This window comes from Anser cygnoides, chromosome 3 (assembly GCF_040182565.1).
Source record: "Anser cygnoides isolate HZ-2024a breed goose chromosome 3, Taihu_goose_T2T_genome, whole genome shotgun sequence".
NCBI lineage: Eukaryota > Metazoa > Chordata > Aves > Anseriformes > Anatidae > Anser > Anser cygnoides.
The window spans coordinates 43,179,625-43,201,893 of record NC_089875.1 but is presented as its reverse complement, the minus strand read 5'-3'; the positions used below and the strand labels follow the sequence as shown (position 1 = coordinate 43,201,893).

Sequence of the window (22,269 nt, the reverse complement as noted above, 5' to 3'; positions counted from 1 at the left end):
GTATTCTTAAGTGAGCTCAGCAGGGGTAAGAGTATTTAGGCAAATGAATTCAGTGTTAATGAAGGCAAATTTAACAAGCTCTGGTTCTTTGATTATTTTGCCTTATGCATGAAGACAAATTCAGAGCCCTCAGTGGATTTGACTATCAGAAAATATAAGGTGATTTCATATTTTAGTATTGCTAATTAGTTCATCCACACACACAAATTAAGAGGCCATTAGACTGCCTGCCAGTAACATACAAGGCACTGAAAGAGATATGAAGTTGTGTTCCTATACATTAGAGGGTTAATGACAGTGGGTCTTATCATTCCCTTCAGGATGGGTGTAGTAGATGAGTGTGTAAGCTAGGGGTGGCTCCTCTGGGGTTTAAAGGAAGCTGAGAGGATTTGTCAAAAACTGATATTCCGAAGTGCAGAATTCAACAGGTATGTCATCTGAGTTGTGCTCTGCATATGAAAGTCACAGGTAAAAGAACCAACTCTTATAACAGCTCGGCATACAGGAACCTCCAACATGCTGCTGTTTGCTCCCAGTTGTGAGCAGACAGACAAAAACTAACAACAACAACAAAAACACCCATAGAGATTGCCAGAAGCAACCAACACTGATTGCAAGGGCAATGCCATCTTAGATGCTTACAGACTGAGGGGATCAGAACAGCACTTACAATCTCGGCATAAGTGCTATTCTTGCAGTAGCTATTTCCATCCTTGAAGTCCTGTATCATGAAGTTCAACTTGAATAGCCAAGAAGTTGCATGCTGAAAACCACTGTCAGGCACATAAAATCCAATTACAGTACAGAAGAAAGAGGCAAGATGATCAGCTTGCTCCAGGCCTAGATGGGTGCTGCAGACCTAGTGCTGGCCTACGTGAATGGCTGTAGCACAGGTATAAGAAACTCAAACATTTTTGAAGTAGATTGTAAACCTGCTCCACGCATTTGTACTGGCAATCTGGTATGAAATACTAGATAAGATGATTTTATCAAGCCAAAAAGGTATCTGTGTAGCGCAGCATGAAATATGTGGGCAGTTTCTTTAACCAACTAGATCATATAAGAGAGGGAATGCAGGGAAGAGGCACTCCAGTCAAGAGAAATTATAATACTCTTTGTCTGCTGATAGAGATCCTCTCCCTCTGTATTAAAAAATGGCAAGAATTTAAAGTTCTCGATCTGTGTCACTGGAGAAGGACCACTTTTCCTCATTTACATGCATGTGGATCTTTTCTATGGCTCTGAGAAAGATATAGCTGGAGGAAAAATGGAAACAGGCTGATTTCCCAGCAGCCCCATTCAGACAAGTTAGTTAATGCTACATGCTCAAGATTCAAACTGCATACCTATGCATGTTTCCTTGAAAAGGATTCATCCATACAGCCAGACCACTGAGGTCTACTTTGGTAGCAATACCTCAACATTCCTAAGCTTATTTAAGAACCCAGCTAAGTCCATCTGAGAGCTTGCTGGTGTCCAGTTTGCCCTAAGCTTGTGAATCTTAATTTTCTGGGAAGCAGCATGGACTGACCCTTGGGTACCACCTTGTTTTAAGACATGGTGACTCTTTCAGTGGACCATTTTGTGACTTCTTGTAGGCGTCCATCCACAGGCATGAGGGATGTGTTGCTATGGTCAGCATTGCCTAGGAAGTCTGCAACTGCAGAAAAGTAAACCGGGTGCTGTGTTTTTTAATTGCAGAGAAACAACTTTGAACACTGCCTGCTGGATATTACAACTGAGGTAGAGTTGGCCTTAGTTATACACTGCCAGATACAAACATCACAAAGAAAGAAGTGGATGTGTCTCTTCTTCCTTCCCCAGCCATTGATCTCTTTGCTTCCTCAGATCAACATTGGCACCATCTGAGGCTCCAAAAGTAGTTCAGGAAGACAGTATCACACTTCTCCACCAACAAGAGATGCACATGGCACTGGATGAAATGCAAAGCTGTATCTTTAGAACACAGAAGAGAGCTGGGGACAAGCCTTGCCCTAGGCATTTTTGTTAACACTTAGCCAGTTCCAAACCAATATCCTGGCTGTTCTAAAATTATTTGCATTGATTTCTAAATCACACTTAACAATACCTCTTCATTCTTGACTTCAACAGCTGTTATTCCAGACATCCTTTAAAAGCAGCTCACACAGCTGCCAAGGAGGACAGTGCGACAGTGCTGGGCACATTCCTTTTTTTTTTGAAAAAAATTGCATTGAGAAAGATGGACTTGGTGAGTTATATCACACTTCATATGCTCTCCCTCTCATGTGTGTGTTATGTATGTTAGAATTTTTCCTCAGTAGAAATCAGAGATCCATCTTTTCACCATTATAAGAAAGGTCCATCTTATCACCATTGCACAACCGTGTATTCTTTCCCTATCCCCAAACTGGTTAATATTCCCACAGTTTCCATCCTATTACAGAAAAAAATTCTTACTGTTAGGTGTCTACAAAGAAATCTGCTAAGCCCCGGTATAGATTCCATCTTCAGTGTGCCTGTGAAGAATATATTCACAATTACGTTTGTAATTATGTGTGTAATATGTGAAGAATATATTCACAATTACATGTGGTTTTCCTATTTGACCTAGTATGAACATCTTATTAACCTTCGCACTGCTACACTATAATACACTATAATACTATAGCATTTCCTCAAAAGTCCAAGAGAACAACTGGCTTATATCAGAAGTTTACATGGAATCATATAGACCACGAAGGCTGTCTTGATTATCCAGTTCAACTTCCTGTAGAGTATACTTCAGAGCATTACACCCACAGTTTTTGAATGACCAACCATATTTTTAAAAGGCCATTCAGCTCTGATTTAAAGACTATACACAATGGGAGTTTCAGACAGCAGAATCCCGGGCTGTAGCCAACAAGACAAACCGTGGGTGGCTACATGGAATGTCCTGGAATAAGAAAGATTGAGAAGTCTTGTTCCACTTGGTTTGAAAGCTGTAATCATTATTAAAAATAAAGTCTTTTCTAAATGTTTACCCTGTTCCCTTCCTACAGTAATTTGAAAGACAAAATAGCATACTCAACATATGGCTAATGAACTTCTAGCATTAATTTTTCACATTCTGAAAACTGGTCAGAACGTGAACAGCTGTTTCAAAAAAAAGTGAATTAATCATGTGGTATTAATAATCATATGTTAAAACAGACCAAAAATTTATGTTGGTTAAAAAAGCCTCAGAAACAGAACTGAATAGACTCCCTTGTTCTCTCTGTCACCCCAGTGTGGGTGATTTGGATATTTGCAAACAGATAATCTCTGTGCAGTGATTCGGACTTCCATGCCTCAACTTCTTCAGAGAAGCAATATGCTCATTCGGAGCATCTGATTTTACTAAAGTACATTAAATCAACTGCACAATGGGGAAAATGAGAGAAGCACAATCAGATATTCAGCAATATCCCAGCCAACGTTATTAGCAGAGTTTTATTCAACACAATCTGCTTCAAGATTCACTAGCACTAGCACAGTTGTTTGTGAATGTCTGTTGAATTTAGACACTTTCTCCAGTGGCTGGCAGAAGAAAGTAAATGCTTACTGCCGCATTGCTCTGACAGCATACAAATAATTTTTTGCGGGGTAACCATGCTGAAAAATTGCCATCACTATGACTAAATTATAGTACTTGTAGGGTTCCATAATTCTGATGGTAGAAAGCTGACACTTTCAAAAAGCAAGCAGATAACAGCCATGATTGTGTGATAACTTCTGCATAGCAAAAGGCGAAGACAACAGAAACTATTCTGGTTCTTGTCTTTATCTTTTTTAAAAATAGCTGCAAACATAAAAGTGACTGAACTACAGATGGACAGAATTTGTGAAGACCCATAATGCTTTTAGGTACAGAAGTGGATGCAGTTTGCTTAGTGCCTGTAGTATGGAATACACGTATCATCTTTATCCTCAAGTGAGCATATCCTTTAAAAAAGTTCCACAATATTGAGCTAATAAAGGCTCAGACCTTAATTACAGTAAAGAAAATATGTTCTTTATTAATAGGACTTTAATTGCTATCATCTGCTATGCTATTTTTCAGATTGGCTTTAATGATCACTGTGAAACAGTGCATGTGCTTTTGTAATATAAATAATTCAACCATTTAATTTCATTTTTTTAAAATGGAACAAGGACAAGTCCATTTGATAAACTAATGACCTGAAAAATTTCAGATTTAATGAGATATGAAGATGACAGATCAATGCTAAAACTGCATTTTAAAAACACATCTCTACTAGGTTGAAAGCCTGTACTAGAAAGTAGTAGTTATTCTAGCACACATCTCTACTTAATTTGGTATACATCCTTCTTTATCTCATTCTTATTGTTATCACTTGTCTTTGTACAGTGAACAGTAGATCCAGACTAATAAAGCAACTCCAAAAAAACCCCACCCAATGAACACTGAAAAGCCTTTACGTCTCTCTTCCAAAAAAAAAAAAAAACCACAACACAATAGCCGACACCAGTATTTTGTGATACACTCACAAGATCAACATTTTCAAAAAAAAAAATCATGAATCCTGCAACTTCCAAGCCTGGTGCTCATTTTTTGATCCCATAAAGAGGTTTTTGGAGAATTATGTTTAGGGCTAAATAAGTTGTTAACTGGACATAGTGTTTCTATTGAAGCACATGATCGACAATCTTCTTTGGCGATAAAAATACACACACGCCTTTTCAATAGGGAACACAGTAGTGCAACAAGTAATTGAAAAACTGCCATGAGACAACCAACTTCTGTATCACTTTCTCTGCTCATCTTCCCTCAGAGGTAAGAAGCTTAAAAGTTACTCTGACCCTATTTTAGGATCACATAGTATGTGGTAGGGAGTGGTTCTTTCTAAAGCAGGGCTTAAAAGATGGTTGTAAAGCTCTTCTTGCTCCTTTTCTTCCTCCTTTCACCCCTATTCCCTGCCTTCTCACCCCAGCACAGAGGTGGTGCAGCAGAGCAACAGTACTGGACTGAGGATTGGAGGCTTTATAAAGGTGAAGCTACTGCTGGACAGTGGCCCAAGAAAAAAAATAAAAGGCCATGATGCCTCACAACCTTGCTGTTAGTCCTCCCTTGCCCTCCTCCTTTACAGCAGCACAGAAATAAACCAGAAGAAAGCTTTCAACTTCTGCTTTGCACTTCGCCTGAGTGACTGGGAACCACCAACGTACCACCAATAAACTGGGCTTTTCCTCAGGAAGGCTGAAACTTCGTGTGGGTGGGAGCAGCAGTGTTAGCTGATGCTCCTTGTAGAGAAGGGCTTAATACATGTACGCATTGATAGGCATCTCCCACAGAACATACTACAGTCAATATGGAACCGTGTCTTTCTTCTCTCAGAAAAGAAGTGATGTTAGCTGGGTCATACATTTACAGCAGGAAGATTTTAGTGAAAGAAACCCACGAAACAAAATCAACAACAAAAGACAAGAAAAAAAAGCACCTCACCAGAATTACCTCTGGACGAACTGTATTGTATGTTATGATAATCAGGGACCAGCGAGTTTAAAAGCAAAATGCGAAAGAATTGGTAAAAGCTTCAGGCAAGTCTTCAGTACTTTCTCATGTTTTATCTAAGTATCAGTTAAATCTACTTCTTCCAGTGAAATAGCATAGATAGTCGATCAAAGAAGGATCTGATCCAAATGATTCAGAAAGTGGTTTTTTTTTTTGGTTTTGGTTTGTTTTTGTTGGTTTGCTTGTTTTGGAAGTTAATGCAACTAGAATACACTCCATAGCAGCCAAGGGTTAACAATGAGAAAGAGGAAGGAGCTTTGAGGTTAAGGTTACGGGCAGCATTACAAAGATAATGAATAGAAACTAGGAAAAGAAAAATGTTAAGTCTGACATTAGGAAAACATTTATTATCCTGAGAATGATTAGATAGTGGAATAATTTCCCAAAGGAAGTTGTTGAGTTGAACACAAGAGGCATTCAAAGGAAACGTAGATAAAAAACACCCAGGCAATTGATCTGGAGGGCAGCCCTGCACTAATGACCCAAGAGGCTCTTTCCATCTCACTGAGGATTCTGCTCTTGAAAATGATAGTTATGAACTTCTGTAACAACTTGTGCACAAAAAGTAAATGCAAAACATTGCACAAAACCAGAAGACATTTAACTGAAACCTTGGTTTTAGCTTACAGATTTTTTTCCTCTATAACACCAATCATCTGTGCCTATGCAAGTCTGCATCATTTCTAACAAATCCCACCACGTATTGATCAGCACAGTGACACTGAGAAGATAAATCAAAGCTATGAAATACATTTTTCCAAAGAAATGACAGTAGTTATAAAACTTGCCTTATGAAACACAATGGACATCATGAAGAAATCCAGCAAGAAATTTTCTGAAATGTCTCTATAGTCAAATCTGAAGAAGATCACGGTAAAGCTCAAAGTAACAAACTGATTAATAGGATTACAAAATGAGGAACGGAGGAGTTTCATCCCAGCAACTGTTATCAGGATAATATCACAGCTGTAAGAAATACAGAAAGAAAAACCTAATCAAGTCAAAGTAATAAAAACATTGAATTATGAAGCTCTTAAATACAAATAGCTGCACCAGATGTTTTAGATTGCTTTGTATATCTAAATCTACACATCTTATTGATTTCTGATGTTAATCCTATGTTCTCTTAATAATCACATTACCCATCTGCAACTTTGTATTTTATTATCACGCACTTGTAATCTGTGATAAAGAAATAATTATGTACCAAAAGAACAGTATTGGCTACTAAAATCCAAGAACCTAAAAAGGCTATATTACATATAGCTCTTAAAAGAAAATTTGTTTCAGAATTATCTTCATGCTTCCATTAATCTATTGCTGTAATTTAAGAAAACATCTTGAACCCATTCCAATTTTTATTACTAGAAATTTAACTTGATCACAGTGTATAAATATTATCCTATTACACACTATGCCTAAATTCTGGATAGAAACACCCATGGATAATGAAATGCTTGAAATCCTTAATATTGTTGCTGAACAGGTCATCTAGTCTAGATAGTAATTCCTTCATCAGCTGAAAAAGAAATTGTGCGTTGTACCTATATGTTGTAAAATTCATGCAATCTGCATTTCACTCTCCTTTATTAGAGAGCAAACTTAAGCTGAGAACGCTAAGTACTAGGTGACTGTACAGAAAACTAAGCTCTCCAAAAATTAAAGTGCTTGCTACTGCGTCTCCAAGATGATAATGTTCCTTTTTAACTATCCAGAAAACTACACAATAAAAAAAAGTAGTAGAATTAAATGAGAAGAAAAGATGGAGGTAATGTGTTAGCACACCTTAAATTTAGAAAACCACTCCAGTCTCTGGACTGGAACTCTGAGACTGGAACTCTGGACTGGAACTCTGATCTGAACTCTGAGACTTGAGGTTGTTAACATTTTTTAGTTGTTTTTAAGATACTTCACAGAATTAGAAAGATGATCTTAGCAATTTTGATCTCTTGATAATTACAGCCCACTTACGGGGTTAGACACTAGAAAGGTCTCAGACATTAGTTTTAGATCACCTGGGTAGAATCAAAACCAAAGGCAATGTACTTTTGCTCCTCCTTCAGTGTGAGGGGAGAATCAGGCAACAAGCACGTGTCTAAAGCCAGCCTAGAGGAAATCCTCAGGATGGTGATGGGTTTGAAAACACTGCCCCATCTTAACCCACGCTGACCTAAGACTGCAGGTGTGGATCCTTTGTCTCCTTGCGTTCCCGTCTGCACAGTTAAGTGCTTTTGCTCGTTCTTGAAGGTAACCGACCACGGCTGTATTCTTTCAAAAGAGTGGTTGTGACACCAAACTTCCCTGCAGCACCCTATTGTCTAGAATACTTGCACGGGAAGGAAAGAACCCAAATCCAGCCACTTTCCAGCCCTGGAGGAATTGAGACCCACATTCCACCCTCCAAAAGTACCCTCAACTCCTGCTGAATCTGTTTAACTCTTCTGCTAAGAAGAGTTAAAGGTTTTTTGTCACCAGAAATGCAAAGTAAGATTCCACATCTTTGTTGGAAGGCATTCCCCTGAGATGTGACACAGTACTGGGCTCCACACAGTTAACACTGGCATGGTCCTGTATTTTTATCTAGCAACCACTAAAAGACACAGGAATAGGGTTTAAAGTAGGTGAGGAATCATGGGTTCCAATTCCATTACAAGAATTTCCTTCCCACCAAAGCAGGAGGAATCAAGAGCAAATCTTCCATAGCCTCCACTTTCCTGGTAGGAGCTCAACAGTTGGACTTCTGTTAAATGAAGTAGGCAACACTTACTGCACCACCAAGGTCTTTAAAAGGAAAGAAATAGAAGCAGTATTTTGTGAACCCAATCCTGATCACACGTTGGGCAACACCTCTCAGCTCAAAACCTTTGGGTGTTTGGTTCCTAGTCAGGGTAAGGTAAAAGTGATGTATTCAGAAGGCTCTGGGCATGTTCAGAAGTACATCTTCAGCCTCCTAGTGAACCATCAAGTCAAGTTCAGGAGTATTTAGTGATATTAGGCATCCCCAGGGCTTTCTGGCACTTGAACAAGTACATTTGGATTGCAGTTTTGCATGTTGATGCCTAAGAGCTGTATTGGATCTATTCCTGAAAAGACAACCCAAACTTAATAGACACGTACAAGTAACTCCCTGTGAACTGGGAGCCAGATGACTTCTCCTATGTAAATTAAACAAACTCTTTTGGGGAGATGTGTTGTGTTTTGATGCTGGTAAAAATAGATGGGGATTTTAATGAATACTGAGTGACTCCATAAAGTAGGCCATGTGTTTGCAAAATGCACAGGAGGTTCTCCTCCATCCTGCTGCGAACCAGGAGAATACCTGCTGCCATGACTGACACTTGACAGGTCAGAAAGCTCCAAACAGGTTTTCATTATTCTAGGCAGGCTCTCAGCCTGTGCATTTCCAGGTTGATCTCATGTGACATTTATTCATTATTGTGTATCTTCATTAATGAAGATACAAGTTTCTTTGAGTGCAGGTCATTCTAAGGAATCACCAGGACATCACTGTTTGAATGAAATACCAAGCTGACCTTATTTCTCACCTTGTCAAAGCTGTTGTTTTCAATTTTCCCCAAATTCCTGAAGGGCTAACCTAGTGCCTAAATCAGATAGATTCTGAAGTCATTAGAATCCATCCCGATGTGTCACGTGCAAACCATTTGGATCTTGTATTTTGCAGAAAGAATAAAATTCTTACAACATGGAAGAATTTTCACATGGAAATTTTAGAGGTGATAGAGCAAGAAGACGACTTTTTCCTTACCAAATCTGTTAACATTGGGAAAACTTCACAGAAAGGACATTTATAAAATAATGCTCTCAAGGGATAACAGGTAATAAGTTGCTCATTATCCTCCTTCTTTAAAGATATTGTCGCACAAGATGCTTTTCCCGGTGCCTTAACTCCCAGTAGAGAGAAAGCAAGAGAGAGAGAATCAAAAATAAGGGCTTATTTCTGAACTCTCTGTGGCAGGTAACATGAGAAGGCATTTCAGCTTGTCAGCATGAATCCCACTAATAACCAGCACATCAGGGTCTCCAAAGTTGTAGTAAACTCCTGGCTGTGGAAGCAGCTGTGCTGCCTCTCCAAGAAGCAAACCAATTCAGTCCTTTTAATCATAAACCAAGAAGAAACTTACTTCAAGAAATAGATTTGAATTGAGAAAAACTCCAAATCAAATCATACAAAACTTATCACATTGGATAATTTCAGACACAGAAAAGGAGTGTGCCTTCCCTTCTCTGCAGCATGATACGGTCTGATCCTTGGGTGGTAAATAACTAAGAAGTGTTCCAACAAAAGAAAATAGCTATTTATATACTGAGGGTTATATTTTCTGTGTTAGTAACATGGCATATGAAGGACCAAAGGAGAATCTAGGGCCCCTTCAAATGCTTAAAGAGTTGAGGAGAAAGAGGTAGGATCTGAGGACAAAGGTCTTGTGTGTGGCATTTACAAGCCAGTCTTGGAGGAAGAATATTAAAGAGTGCTAGAGAAGAAGGGGATACTGGGAGTGCTGCAGCCTCAGTTATGAGAAAAAGGAGGAAAGACATGAAGATCAGTGAAGACAGAAAGCAGACAGAAGACTATGTGTCAACTTCCATCCCTCCTTCCTCTTTGTTCCTATTACCAGAGGCAGCAGATCAGGAGAAAGCCAACAAGGGGCAGGAAAGCCAAGTTCTGTACCTTATGGACTAAAAAAACGAGAGTTCATCTTCCTTGCAGTCCACTAATGCAGCTGTCACATGGGTAAACGTAGCCCAAACTAATTTGTACCACCAAGGTCAGCAGCAGTCTTGACACACCAGCATTCACCCATGGGCTTTACTGTCTGAAAGGAGCTACAGCTCTATAGCTCTACTACTGTCAGCACAGGGTTTAGCTCCCTAAGTCACAGCATCTCTTTGATGAAGTCTGGGCATATCTGAGTGGAACTTCTTTGAAACCGCAGTCAGGAATTTTATTTTTATTGGCATGCTAAAAGGTAAATTTAAATCCAAGGTGATCACACATACACATGGAGGATGGGGAAGCAAGGGATTGTCATGTTATTCCCCTACAGGCTAAACAATCAGAGGCAGACAAATGTAATTGCTTTCTTTAATCTCGAGATTTTTGGACAGACTCACTACCTCTGAAGGCTTCAGGGAGGTGATACTTTAAAGTGTAATTCTAGCTTTGAAGAATGACTATGCAGAAATAGCGCCCTTTAAACTCCACATATTTGCTCTGTGCATGTATTCACTCACGTCTGCTAACTATTGAAAAATAGCATTTTGATTACGTTTTAGTTTTCCCAGCCCTGCAGAACCAAACACAGTGATGGTCATCAATGCAGACCTACCCTGAATAACACACCTAAACCCCTGAAGCACATCAACCTTAGAATCTCCCAAGTGCCCAGGAGAAGAAGGTCAATAGGGAACTACACAGCCCATCTGAGTGACTACTGAGAGTCTCTCTGGAAAAGCAGCAGTCTGGGAGGAATATATGTAAAAATCTGTCTAACATCCTATACTAGGTTTAGCCCCTATTAGCAGAGAATGTATTTATAAAAATCTATCTACATAAAAAAATTAGTCCTTAAAGCTGTGTTATCCTTTAAGAGAGAAGAATAAGCAAAAAATGCATTTTTACATTAATTTTTAAATCTAATTTTTAAAGTCAAAAATCTAAATTATTATTAATACTGAGGAACTTCTCCCTGCCCCAGCAGTTTTTCCTGGTGCTGGAACCTTCCTTCCTGAACACAAGCTGTTTCTTTGTTTTTATCATCTGCATCACTGTCATTCTGATAAAAAGACTGCAGAAATTCTGCTCACTGGGGATACTGCAGTCACTAAGCCTGCTGAATATCTGCAGTAGGTAAGTCACCAACCAAAATATTTACCATAAAAGGCTGTCTCTGCAAGAATCATACTGTGAGTCCATGGATCACTTCTGCTTAATATCAGAGACAAGACTTGGGAAAAGAAAAAAAAAAAGCATATCCCTATCTTCCTAAAACCACTCTTAATGCAGGACTACCTGCCATTCAACACTATTGAATATTTTATTCAGTTTAGTCTGACTTGAGTGGTGAAGCTGCCGATAATTCCTCTGGGAGGCTACGCCATAGTCTTAACAATCCTCAGTTAGGAAATGTTTCCTGATATCCAGCCTAGATTTCTCATTTTCATCTGATTAATTCTAGTTACCCCACTGTGTTTATACCCATCAGACACCTGCAGCCTAGTATAGTGCGTCTTGCTTTTAATTGACATTTAGACATTCCATATATATCTATATATAGCTCTTTAATCTTTTAATTTCTCTGTCTCTCACTAGAGTCATGCCTTAGCATGTGCTATGGTAGCTTTTTTTTTTTCTTTTTCAGCAGAGCCAATGATTATTGTATACTGAACTAATAATGGCACAAAGGAAAATTGTGAAAAGCAGACTTATTTCAGAAACAAATTTCAATTCTCAGTCTTCAGTGTAAATCCGAATAGTATACTAATCACATGCCATGAGTTATAATCAAATCAACTTACTGTGTACCAAGCTTCTTGTATTTACTAATTGAGAAAGCATCAATGGTGAGGGCATTCAGTATTATAGCTGGATACAAGATGTATTTCTCAAAGCACTGAAGCCACACATAGAGTCTTTCAAACCACATCAAATGAGCAGCATCTGAAATAAAAAAATTCAGATAATACACCATTTCATCAAATTATCAGCATTTTTGCACTACAATACAGTAGAAGTAACAATACGAGTTAGTTCATATTAATAAATACAATCAACCAACTAATTCATTACACAAAGAAATATTTTTTTCAACAGAGAAATCATTTTGCTCTCTGAATTTGGAGAGTATCTGTTTTGCTTCTTATAATCACATGCATGAGAAAATGCTCAGAAACAATAAAAGGTGGCACATGCTAAATGGCAGATTCTACCTAATTCAATTACTAGTCACTGTATTAAATAGCACCTTTAGTAATGCAATGGTTCTGGAGAGGCCCTCTCCAGCTCCGGCTCTGACCAGGAACCTCATTTGAACTTTGTGCCTCTCTCTCCAAGTGACAAAATACTGTTCGTTTGACTGCAAAGTATTATTGACCTCATTACAAAATGAAATACCCTTTGAGATCTAAAGACTGAAGAAGTAATAGGAGCTAGACACTGTCACAGATGTTTCTCAAGACACCTTAAGAACAGCTGTCATAAAAACTATCTGCCAGGATCACGTCACCCACCAGTAAAGAATATCTTCTTCTGCAGTAGACTTTTCTAACAAGATCACAGGTTTAATGGGAACATTAAACAAGAACTGAATGTTCTGTGCAACTAAAGTGCTGTGAGAACTTCGGTGAACTGAGTGCAGAAACACTTGTGTACGGAAAACAGTAGCATCTTTCTTCTTAACTGAACTCATCTACACAAGGTTATTGGAAAAATACAGCAAACACAAAAAGGCAGAAGTTGGTATTGACTCAGAAATAACAATACCAGCTACTGAATCTCCAACACTCTTTCCTGCAGAAATGAGAATAATTATGTATACACACACATGCAGCCACACACCACCTTCTCAATGACAGAGAAAGACAACAGGCTGACAGGCTACCTCCTAAGATTATACACACACAGTCAGATGTCTATTTTGGAACCCAGCTTTTATTCTCTACTCTCTCTCCTTCTCCCGAACTACAAATTGCTTTCAGAGCTCCTATGCTCTAAAGAACTTCATCTGGCTGCCCAAAGCCAATTTCTGTGTAAGAACTTGAGCTTGAATAAAGAGATGTGCATATCAAATAAACCAAAAGGAAGGTAGCCACAGGAGCAGAAAGAGACTTGGCAAGGCATGTATGGACAATGCAGAGAGAAAAAAATCACACATATTCAGAGGACCCAGGGAAAGAAGTGGATGGTTTGAAAATGGCTTATGAGAGTCTGTGGGGTGTAAGAGCAGAGATGGGGAAGGAGGAGAAGAGAATCTAAGAATCTTTTGCTTCAGGCCTTCTCACACAGTCTGTCATTACTTTCTACACATCTGTTGTCCCATAAGCTCACACATCTTAAGCTCAGTCTTTCTTCTTGCAGTTATACAAAATAATAACAAGAAATGAGTTCTGTCATAGGTGCGTCATGAGAACCGTTCTGAAAATTGCTATATTGTGGAGGGCCTGAAAGTCCAAACGACTCATCTGAAGTCTGTGAAACAAACCCAAGAATAAACTTGTGGAATTGTCATTACCAGCTGCTCATCTAATTGCTAGCAATCATTCATCCTTACCATAAGAACTGCACTTGTCAAAAATTAGGAAGCTGAAAATGAAATTACATGCAGTTAATAGTGCTAACAGACCCCTCGCTTTGTGTATTTGTCCTGTTACTGTTCACACCTGAAAATACAGGATACAGTTCTTTTCCAACCTCCTTCTGCTATACACAAAGGTAACCTTTAAGTTCTGCTTCTACATTTTTCTTACAGGGTAAAAGAAAGAAGACAGCCTGTCAGACATATCTATCAAAGGGATTACACAACTTTTTCTCCTCAGCCTCTCATCTCAGAACATGATAAAAATCCTCTGCAGCAGCCCGAGGGACTGGGGAATAAATAAATAAATAGACAAATAAATAAATAAATTAAACTCCTGCTTTCTACACAGAAGACCATAGCATTGCAATAATATTTAAACCCCAAAGTGAGGAAATGGACTGCATATAAAATGAGGACTGCAAAGGAAGCAGAAAAGCCTGCTGCCTGTAGCAGGTACCATGTGAAATGCGTCTGATCTCAAAGTAGAAGAAAACCCATCTGTGGAGATCAGTCTGGCATATCTCTATGTAGACCTCAACCTTTTCAAAAGCTGAGTCATTGCATTTAGGAAAATAACGTTTTCTGAAAAATGAAGACAGACTTAATCAGGGACAAAGCAAAGAAGACCTACAGTAATGTCTTATGATTAAGTTGATGTAATAATGAAACTTAGGTACACATCAGACTTCATGATTATCAAGGAGAGAAAGCCCTGAACAATGTTTTCAATTGGATATGAACCTTAAAAACATCTATATTTCTACTACGCTTTCCTTGCTGTATTGCAGTAAAAGTTGAAAGGCAACCTTCAATCATGTCTCTTGGGTACCTTTTCATAACCAAGCCTTGTTTGGAAAGTAATCATTTCGAAAGACACATTTTTTAAAAGAAAATTTAAATCCTTAACGCGTATTTTTGCAGAGAGTGATCTGAACTCTTTTGTTGCCTAGCTGAACAGATTAAAGTCCCTCAGCAGACTGTGTTCTGACAACATGGTCTTCAAAAACCTCAGGAACATATATTGAGAATGATTAAGGCACAGGATCCATCAAAAAATGACAAGCAAGCTTTTGGCTGGTAGCAAATACAAGATGAGAGCCAGGGGAAAAAAACTGTCCTTCTCAAAGTATACTCTCTGCTTGTGGAAATAACTAAATCAGAACAGGAAATCAGACCCCAGTATACTAAAATATTTACAGATACTGGTGTCAGGGCACCACTGCTAAAGCCAGCAGACAAACGAGAACAAGTCATCAAGAAATTTTCACAGTTTCTTTCAATTTTTAAGTTCCTCTAAAAGTGTTACGATGGAAATCAAAACTAACTTGCGTTATCCATGCTGTCCAAATGATGCATAATTGTATATCAGAAAGCAGAAATAGTTCTACCTCAATTTCAATTGTAATCTTTAAATTTAAATTTTAAAATTATTTGTAATGCCAGTTTATCAGGCAACACAAGTAACAGTATTGTAATATAAAATCAAAAAAAAAAAGCAGATCAAATGACGGCTCATGAAAGGCCGCTTAGGGCCAGCAAGATGTTTAAAGGACTGTTGTATTTGGCACACAAGGAGAGGCTGAGAGAGCTGGGACTGTTTAGCCTTGAGAAGAAAAGGCTCATGGGGCATCTTATCAAATGTAAAACATAAATTATCCCTTCAGCCCTGTTCTTTCTGGATTTTTTGTTTTTAAATCAAGACAAGCTGCAAGCCACTGCATCCATTGTTTAGATAAGATTTCATTACAAACCTCTCACTTCCCGTTGCTGGTGCTCTTTGCTTTTAAGTATGGGGTGGGAGATCCACAGCCAGGGGTGATGCTTGCGAAGCTGAGGAAGTATGTAATGTGTTACAAATCCCACGGTCCATGCTAAAGCGAACAGGACAATGCTGAGAAATGGCTGGGCCAAGTGAGAAAAAAAGAAAAATGGTTATAATTTGCAAAAATATAAAAAACATTTCCTAAAATGGTATTTCTGCGCACTTAGAAACTCATGTTCAAACTCTGACTACACAGGTGGATGTGTTTTGAAATACGTATTGTGCATGAACAATTGTTGTTTTCTTTTTCCCCTAAATGGAGGAGAAAAGGTAAATGATCAGGTTTGTCCTTTCTGTCTCCCCAGTTGCATATCCTAAAAGAGGTGCAGATATGCAAAGGACTAAAGGAAGAGACACCAGATAAGTAATACTTTGCCTAATACAAATATCCACAACCTAATTGCACTGCAAATTAAAAAGCATTAAGTTATCACGGCCAGTAAATACATTTTCCCTAACTTCTCTTTCCTCAATTTCTATTCCTTACAGCTAAAGTATCCTGTGGTTTTGCATAAAAGAGATAATACCTTAGAAAAAAAATAAAGGAATGATACATACCCTTAATGATAGAAACACAGTGCTGGCACTGACAGCAAATGACAGAACAGCAGCCGCTGTGCAGACAATGAGATCCGATTTCAAAATTTCTTTCTGTGAAAATTATTTTATACAAAATTAGCAAGCCAATACTATTTTAACTAGTCAAAGTAAGCGACTCGCTTCTCAAGTACTCGCAGTCTGCATTGTGTTAAGGCTAATCATCACTCCCTGATAAAAAAGTATTTTCTCCACTCTTGCTTTGTGAAATTATTTCTTCATATGCTAGATTTGTCAAAGTAACCATGTTTAAATTCATCGTGCCTACTTTTAAACCACATTTTAAAATTTGGTTTTAACATTGCAGAAATAAAAGCAATACATTTTCATACTGAGTCTGATTCTGTTTAAGGAATATAATTCTTTCACGTTACAGTTTTTTGGTTTGGGAAATCAAAATTCTGGTTCCTTGACCTATTTGCAAGCAATACGATTGCTTCAGTTTTACTTTTTCTTGCATTACTGAAATGACTCATGCAGTTCTACAATGTCGTAATAAACATATTAACTTCTGTTTCTGATGTTCTAAAGTCACACGTCCCATTCTCTGGTTTTCTGTATCAGAAGCCAAATTTCAGCAAGACTTTATGGATTTCAGACAAGGCGTTTTCTGGTATCACTGAATGATAATGCAAGGACAAGTCTGCGTTTATATAAAGATCTATAACTACAGTAGGAGTAATTTTGTTTTGAAAGATTAGAAAATATCATGGTCTTTCCAGCCGCCCATTTTTCTTGTGATTAAAATGTCATTCTCAGTAAACAAGTAAACAAGATAGCTTTTGAGCTCTGTGATCTTCTGAATTGTACTTCAGAGGTCACTCAAACGTCTTTCCCAGTAAATGAAAATCTTGTCCTAGATTTATAAGAGGGATGTTTAAGTTCAGCACTCAATACTTGTACTAAGTTATCACACAAGTAACTATTTGTAGCTCTTGGTTTAAATACTGACTTATACTTTAATTCAAAGACATCTAGAAACAACATGTGGAATACAACACTTTGTTAGAATTTGAAAAACATCCAATTTCCTGGTGCTGCAATCTAGGTAGCCTTCATTCATTTCATCAGAGACAAGAAAAAGAAAACATAAAATAATGCTGTGATAGCAAACCTAAGAATAAGGGAGATAAACAAAGAAAGTAGAAGAAGCGAACAACAGAAGGGCTGTGAATTACAGGGGAAGCTGGCAGCAACCACTATATTTAGGCTGCCTATCACTGTCTGTTTTGAGAAATGCTTAGTAAAAGGTCACCAGCATCAACACTTCCACTTGCTGCAGCAGGCCTTTGAAATTCAGCAGGACTAAAAAGCCTTCAGGCTCAAAAAGTACTTTTGCTTTGTCCCATGAAACTCCAATCCAGTTTAGCTGAATTCTCAAGCAATAAAACCTGTCCTTTCTTTTCTCAGTTTGCTCAGAAAGCCATCCTTGCAGAAGAGCAGCACTCCCTCTACTCCTCAGGCTGTGCCCTCTTCAGGCAGTACCGTGATCAGGAAGGACTGCAGGACAAGGCACAGGAGGAGAGCTAGGTCGGATTCCTCCCGAACCATCTTTCCAGAACCCAGCGCTGCTGGCCTTGTCCCTTGCTTGTTGGCCACCATATGCAACAGGAAAATCACATTAGGGACCTTACAGAGAAGGTCATCTTTACTGAACAAACTTCTGACCCCTACACATCCCCACAGGTTCTCTACAGTCAGTTTAGAGCTTCTCTCACTAGCAAATATTGGGGATTTAGTACATGTAGCAGTACTGAAAAATTGTGGTCAAAACCCCAATAAGGGAATTATTACCAGCTCATATAACTGACATATTTTTTTAACGTTTGCAAAATTTTAAAGCTACTTCACACAAAGGCAATAAAAAGCAGCAGTATTGAGGTTATAAAACTCAGTATCTGAGAAAGTTGAGCAGTGCCAGGTTTATGCAGCACCGTACTTCAGCCCTTTTGTGGAGATGTATTATGAAAAGTCTTCAGTAAGTATCATTTGTGTGCAGCTGAATCCAACTACTCAATAATCTAAAACAAGCTTATAAGAACAAACACATGCCAATCATATTTTCAAGCTCTCCTCCACAAGCAAAAAGGATTACTATTAAAATGACAGCTGAGTTGTTTTCATAATCATGTGACTGAAGAAGCTGCCGTTTTAAGAACTATATCAAACATTAAGAACTTAGCTATAAAATCAGTAGTGACAATAATAGATATTGGGGGCAGGGGGAAAAGGCATCCAAGCTTTCCATTCCATGCTCAGGCCAGCTCACCAAAGAGAGCAAACTGTATTACACAGACTGTACTGCATGGTATTTCCATGATAATTCCCATCTTTGACTTTGTAAGTGCTCTTTTTAAGGTTCTCTCACTGCTTTTGACAAATTAACATAACACACAGGAAAAGGCCTGTGGTTTTAAAGCAAGACTTACTATCCAGCTCACCAGAAGAAGAAGAAAAAAAAAAAAAGCAGGTGGGGACTGAAAGCTGTGAAACTCAAAGTGAGTGGTGAAGGCATCTTCCTGCAGTTTTCATGGATGGGACACAGGACCCTCTCCTGCACTTGGCATCCTTGGACCTTGCTAGCTGTTGCAAAGCACATGCCTACCTCTACACAACTCTGTCCTCCATCCTGCATTTAAATCCAACTATCTAGCGGGACTTTGGATTCCATTCCCAACCACAGGCACTTATGAATTGAATGTTGAATCACCCTACAATGTGTCGCTTAAATCCTTTCTTGTATTTGATCCAATATAGGAAAGTTAGGCTCTGATCACAGTTTAAATCTCTTCAATGAGAGAGTCATTACCACTGTGTTATGGTTTGGGGTGCAAGCAGGTGTTCTTTTTCTTTTTCCCTCCATTTTACAGTCAAGGCAACAAAGAAACCCTGACCCAACAACACTGCATTTAATGCCTCAGAGATTTTACATATTATAGCAGGATTTTTTATTATTATTTTTGATTACACTTTTGGAGCTTTGTACAAAGCCTTTCACTGATTATCTAGATGTTTGTATTAAAGGCCAGGAAGGAACCTGGGTTTGAATGTAACACATTAACACCCTCAAGCCACTGGTTAATCTAGCAATCAGCCATGTGGATGCCTATAGAAATTAATTATAATGGTAGGAAGCTCCATTCTCAAAGTTGAATGGTCAATTATCCATCACAGCTGCTTTACAATTCAGGCTTCCAAAGCTGGCAATTCTTACACAGCTATTCAAGCAAAGGGAAATAGTAAAGGTCATGTAACTAAACATTAGAGATGTTGTATTTATTACTGCTAACATTAATATGAAGCCACTACAGAATACAACAGATTAATTTTCAGTATTAACCTTGTTTGCTTTCAGCTGCTTAACAATGTGAATTGGTTTTGTATGCCTCAGGATTTCTGATTTTAAAGGGCCTCATTTAAATGGCATGTTATGCATAACATACATGTATATATAGACCTGGGCAGGGCTGGCTGTTTTGTGTGGAATTTAAACATCACTGGCACATTTTTACATCACTGGCACTGGCCGGGGGTTAGGATTATTCTACTCACAGAGGAGCACTCAGATTTATTTTTTTTTAAGTTGAATTTAAATTTGCTTTTAAAGTCAGTTGAGTCCTGACAAACACGTGATTGTTATTGCTGAGGCCAGTCAGTAGAGACTGTGGCTTGACTGTGTTCGTCAAACTTGATGCACATGCGTTTTTTGCTGCTTCAATTCTTCACTACTTGCTATATTATTACATACAGGGGGAGTCTCCTGGCAAACTGGTTAAAATGCTTAATTAAGACATAGATACCAGATAACACAGGGACTAGACAAACAGCCTGCATTAACCAGAAATTGCTCTGTTGTTCTTCAAGAGAATTCTCATTGTGGAAGAATTAGCATAGCTAGTTGACATTGTAAGCAAACACGTTTGCTCATAGTTTTTATAAAGACTGAAGGAAACCCACACATATGGGAAAAAAAAAAAAAGGAAGGTGAAGAGCTAGCAAGCTCCAACAACACTGAAAGAAAGCAGCCTCTGTCTAGAAATAGCAGTGGCATGGAGCGTCAAATATACAGAGCAGAAGATTGCCAATCCCCACAAACCAGCTATATCCTGGGGAGCAAAACGTGCAGGAATCCCAATTAATTAAAAATAAAAAATAATAAATAAATAAATTAGTAAAACACATCTCCCAAAAAAAAGCAGACACAAAGAAACAAAAACCCCACCAAACCATGCTTGCAAAATCATGATAAGAAACATGGTGAAGAAATGGAGTCCTGTGTGTGGCCAGTCCCACAGTGTTCCTCCCTCTGCTTCTGCATCTTCAGCTCCAGTGGCTGAAGGGCCCCAGTACAGCTGACCCACATGGTAACTGTGTGAATATAAGACATGAGACCCCTATCCACATTACTGGCACAAAAACAGGTCTGGAGTCAGCAGCATAACTCCATTTTGAAAATACAATCAAGATCTTAGATGTGAATTTGTTCATTCTTTTGTTGTGTTGTTGTTTTCTTCAATGTATTGAAGCATTGCTCAAGGTTTCCCTCTGCACTGTGAAATGAAACCAATTAAGTGGACAGCTGTATTAACTGCTTCGGTCCCTTGGCAAGAGTCCCTCTGCAGAACAGATGAGATCAGACTCTGTACTGCTCCAAAATGGGTGCTATCAGCAAAAGATACAAGTGGGATATAAATACCAGAGAAAGAGAAGCTTTCCATTGCATCTGCAATACAGTGTCTGTGTACAAGAGTGGACTGACAATGACTTGTGGCAAAAATCTACACACCAAATATAGCAAAAAACTTTTTTCCTTTTTTTTTTCCTGTTACTACATTCACATTGCAGTGTGGCTCAGTTTGCAAGAAGCTGAAGCTCAAAAAAGCCAAGGAGGAACAGACATATCACTTAATCTTATGTGGGCCTTATTATAGTAAACAATTTAACATTGTACTTGGTAGGAAATAATTTAAGCAGCAGCTAAGCAATGAAAAGCAGAAAATATTGATGTAATGGATTAAACTCATGTGCTTAATTTAGGCTATGTAACACCTTATGAAATGTCCATCACACATGATACAAGATATACGAGAGAGATGCATCCATATGAAGGGACACCTGGAGGCCAGGGCAGCTACCATACTAGTGGCCTGTACCCCTTGGCACTTTTGACTCTCAGGCTGTGTCTGAAGGTCAAAGAAGGTGGTCTGTCTCCCAGACACTGAGCGCTCCTTGATTCTGCAAGTATTCAGGATTTTAGGAATAACTGCCTTTGCTGTAAATGCTCATAAGCAGGCATTAGGATGTGATCAGGAAGAATGGCTCTCTGACAGCTAAGAACATGACAGTTCATGACTCTAGGAAATCTCTAATGCCCCTTAACACTTTGAGAAACTTGATGATCTTCCCACATGAACTCCATGAGATCAACCTCTCCTGGATACCAGTTCTCCCTTCAGGCCTCTCTGAAGAGAAGGTCTGGAAGTACTTCCCACAGTTTAAGTTTGTGGATTTAAAGGAACAGGACAGATATCCTTCCGCTTTCTGTTTTTAGTAGTTTAAATATTTAAATTAGTAATTAAGAATATTGAGAAGATTTCTCAATGGGGAAAATGGATGGGAGAACACTTCACGCAGAAAGTAATGAAAGAAAAGGTCTTACCACTGATTCTCTCATCTTTTCTGGGAGTGGATCTGCTGATGAATCTTCAAACTGTTGACGTAGAAAGTGAGGCACATATTTGCATTGAATAAGGGACCTGTTAAAGAAAAAAAAAAGGATACTTCTGAACATGTCTAACAGACATGAATATTTGCAGTGGGGGGAGCAGGGGAAGGAGCAGAGGAGGTAGAACAGCCACGGTTTTCCTTCCTCATGTATGCAGTAGCTATCTTATCTCTGTATAGCTGGAGATTGATACAAACCAGCTCTACCTTTGATCAGGGTACAGCTTCCTCATCAAAATGTCAAGGAGTCTCACAACCAGAGCAGTCCAATCAAT

At 38.6% G+C, this 22,269-nt stretch overlaps 1 protein-coding gene across 10 annotated transcripts in view; it reads right to left on the bottom strand.

Moving 5' to 3' along the window:
- The window catches only part of PCNX2 (pecanex 2), a 159,500-nt gene that overhangs the window by 66,929 nt on the left and 70,302 nt on the right, over positions 1-22,269 (bottom strand). For all 10 annotated transcript variants that reach the window (XR_010830285.1, XM_066994046.1, XM_048047223.2 and 7 more), the window contains 5 exons: positions 21,930-22,026; positions 16,232-16,324; positions 15,603-15,753; positions 12,074-12,215; positions 6,325-6,502 (listed from right to left, as the gene is read on the bottom strand). Coding sequence is in view for 9 of the 10 variants with exons in the window: in XM_066994046.1 (XP_066850147.1) it covers positions 6,325-6,502; positions 12,074-12,215; positions 15,603-15,753; positions 16,232-16,324; positions 21,930-22,026 (661 nt within the window). In the remaining variant the exon portion in view is untranslated. The remainder of the gene's footprint in view (positions 1-6,324; positions 6,503-12,073; positions 12,216-15,602; positions 15,754-16,231; positions 16,325-21,929; positions 22,027-22,269) is intronic.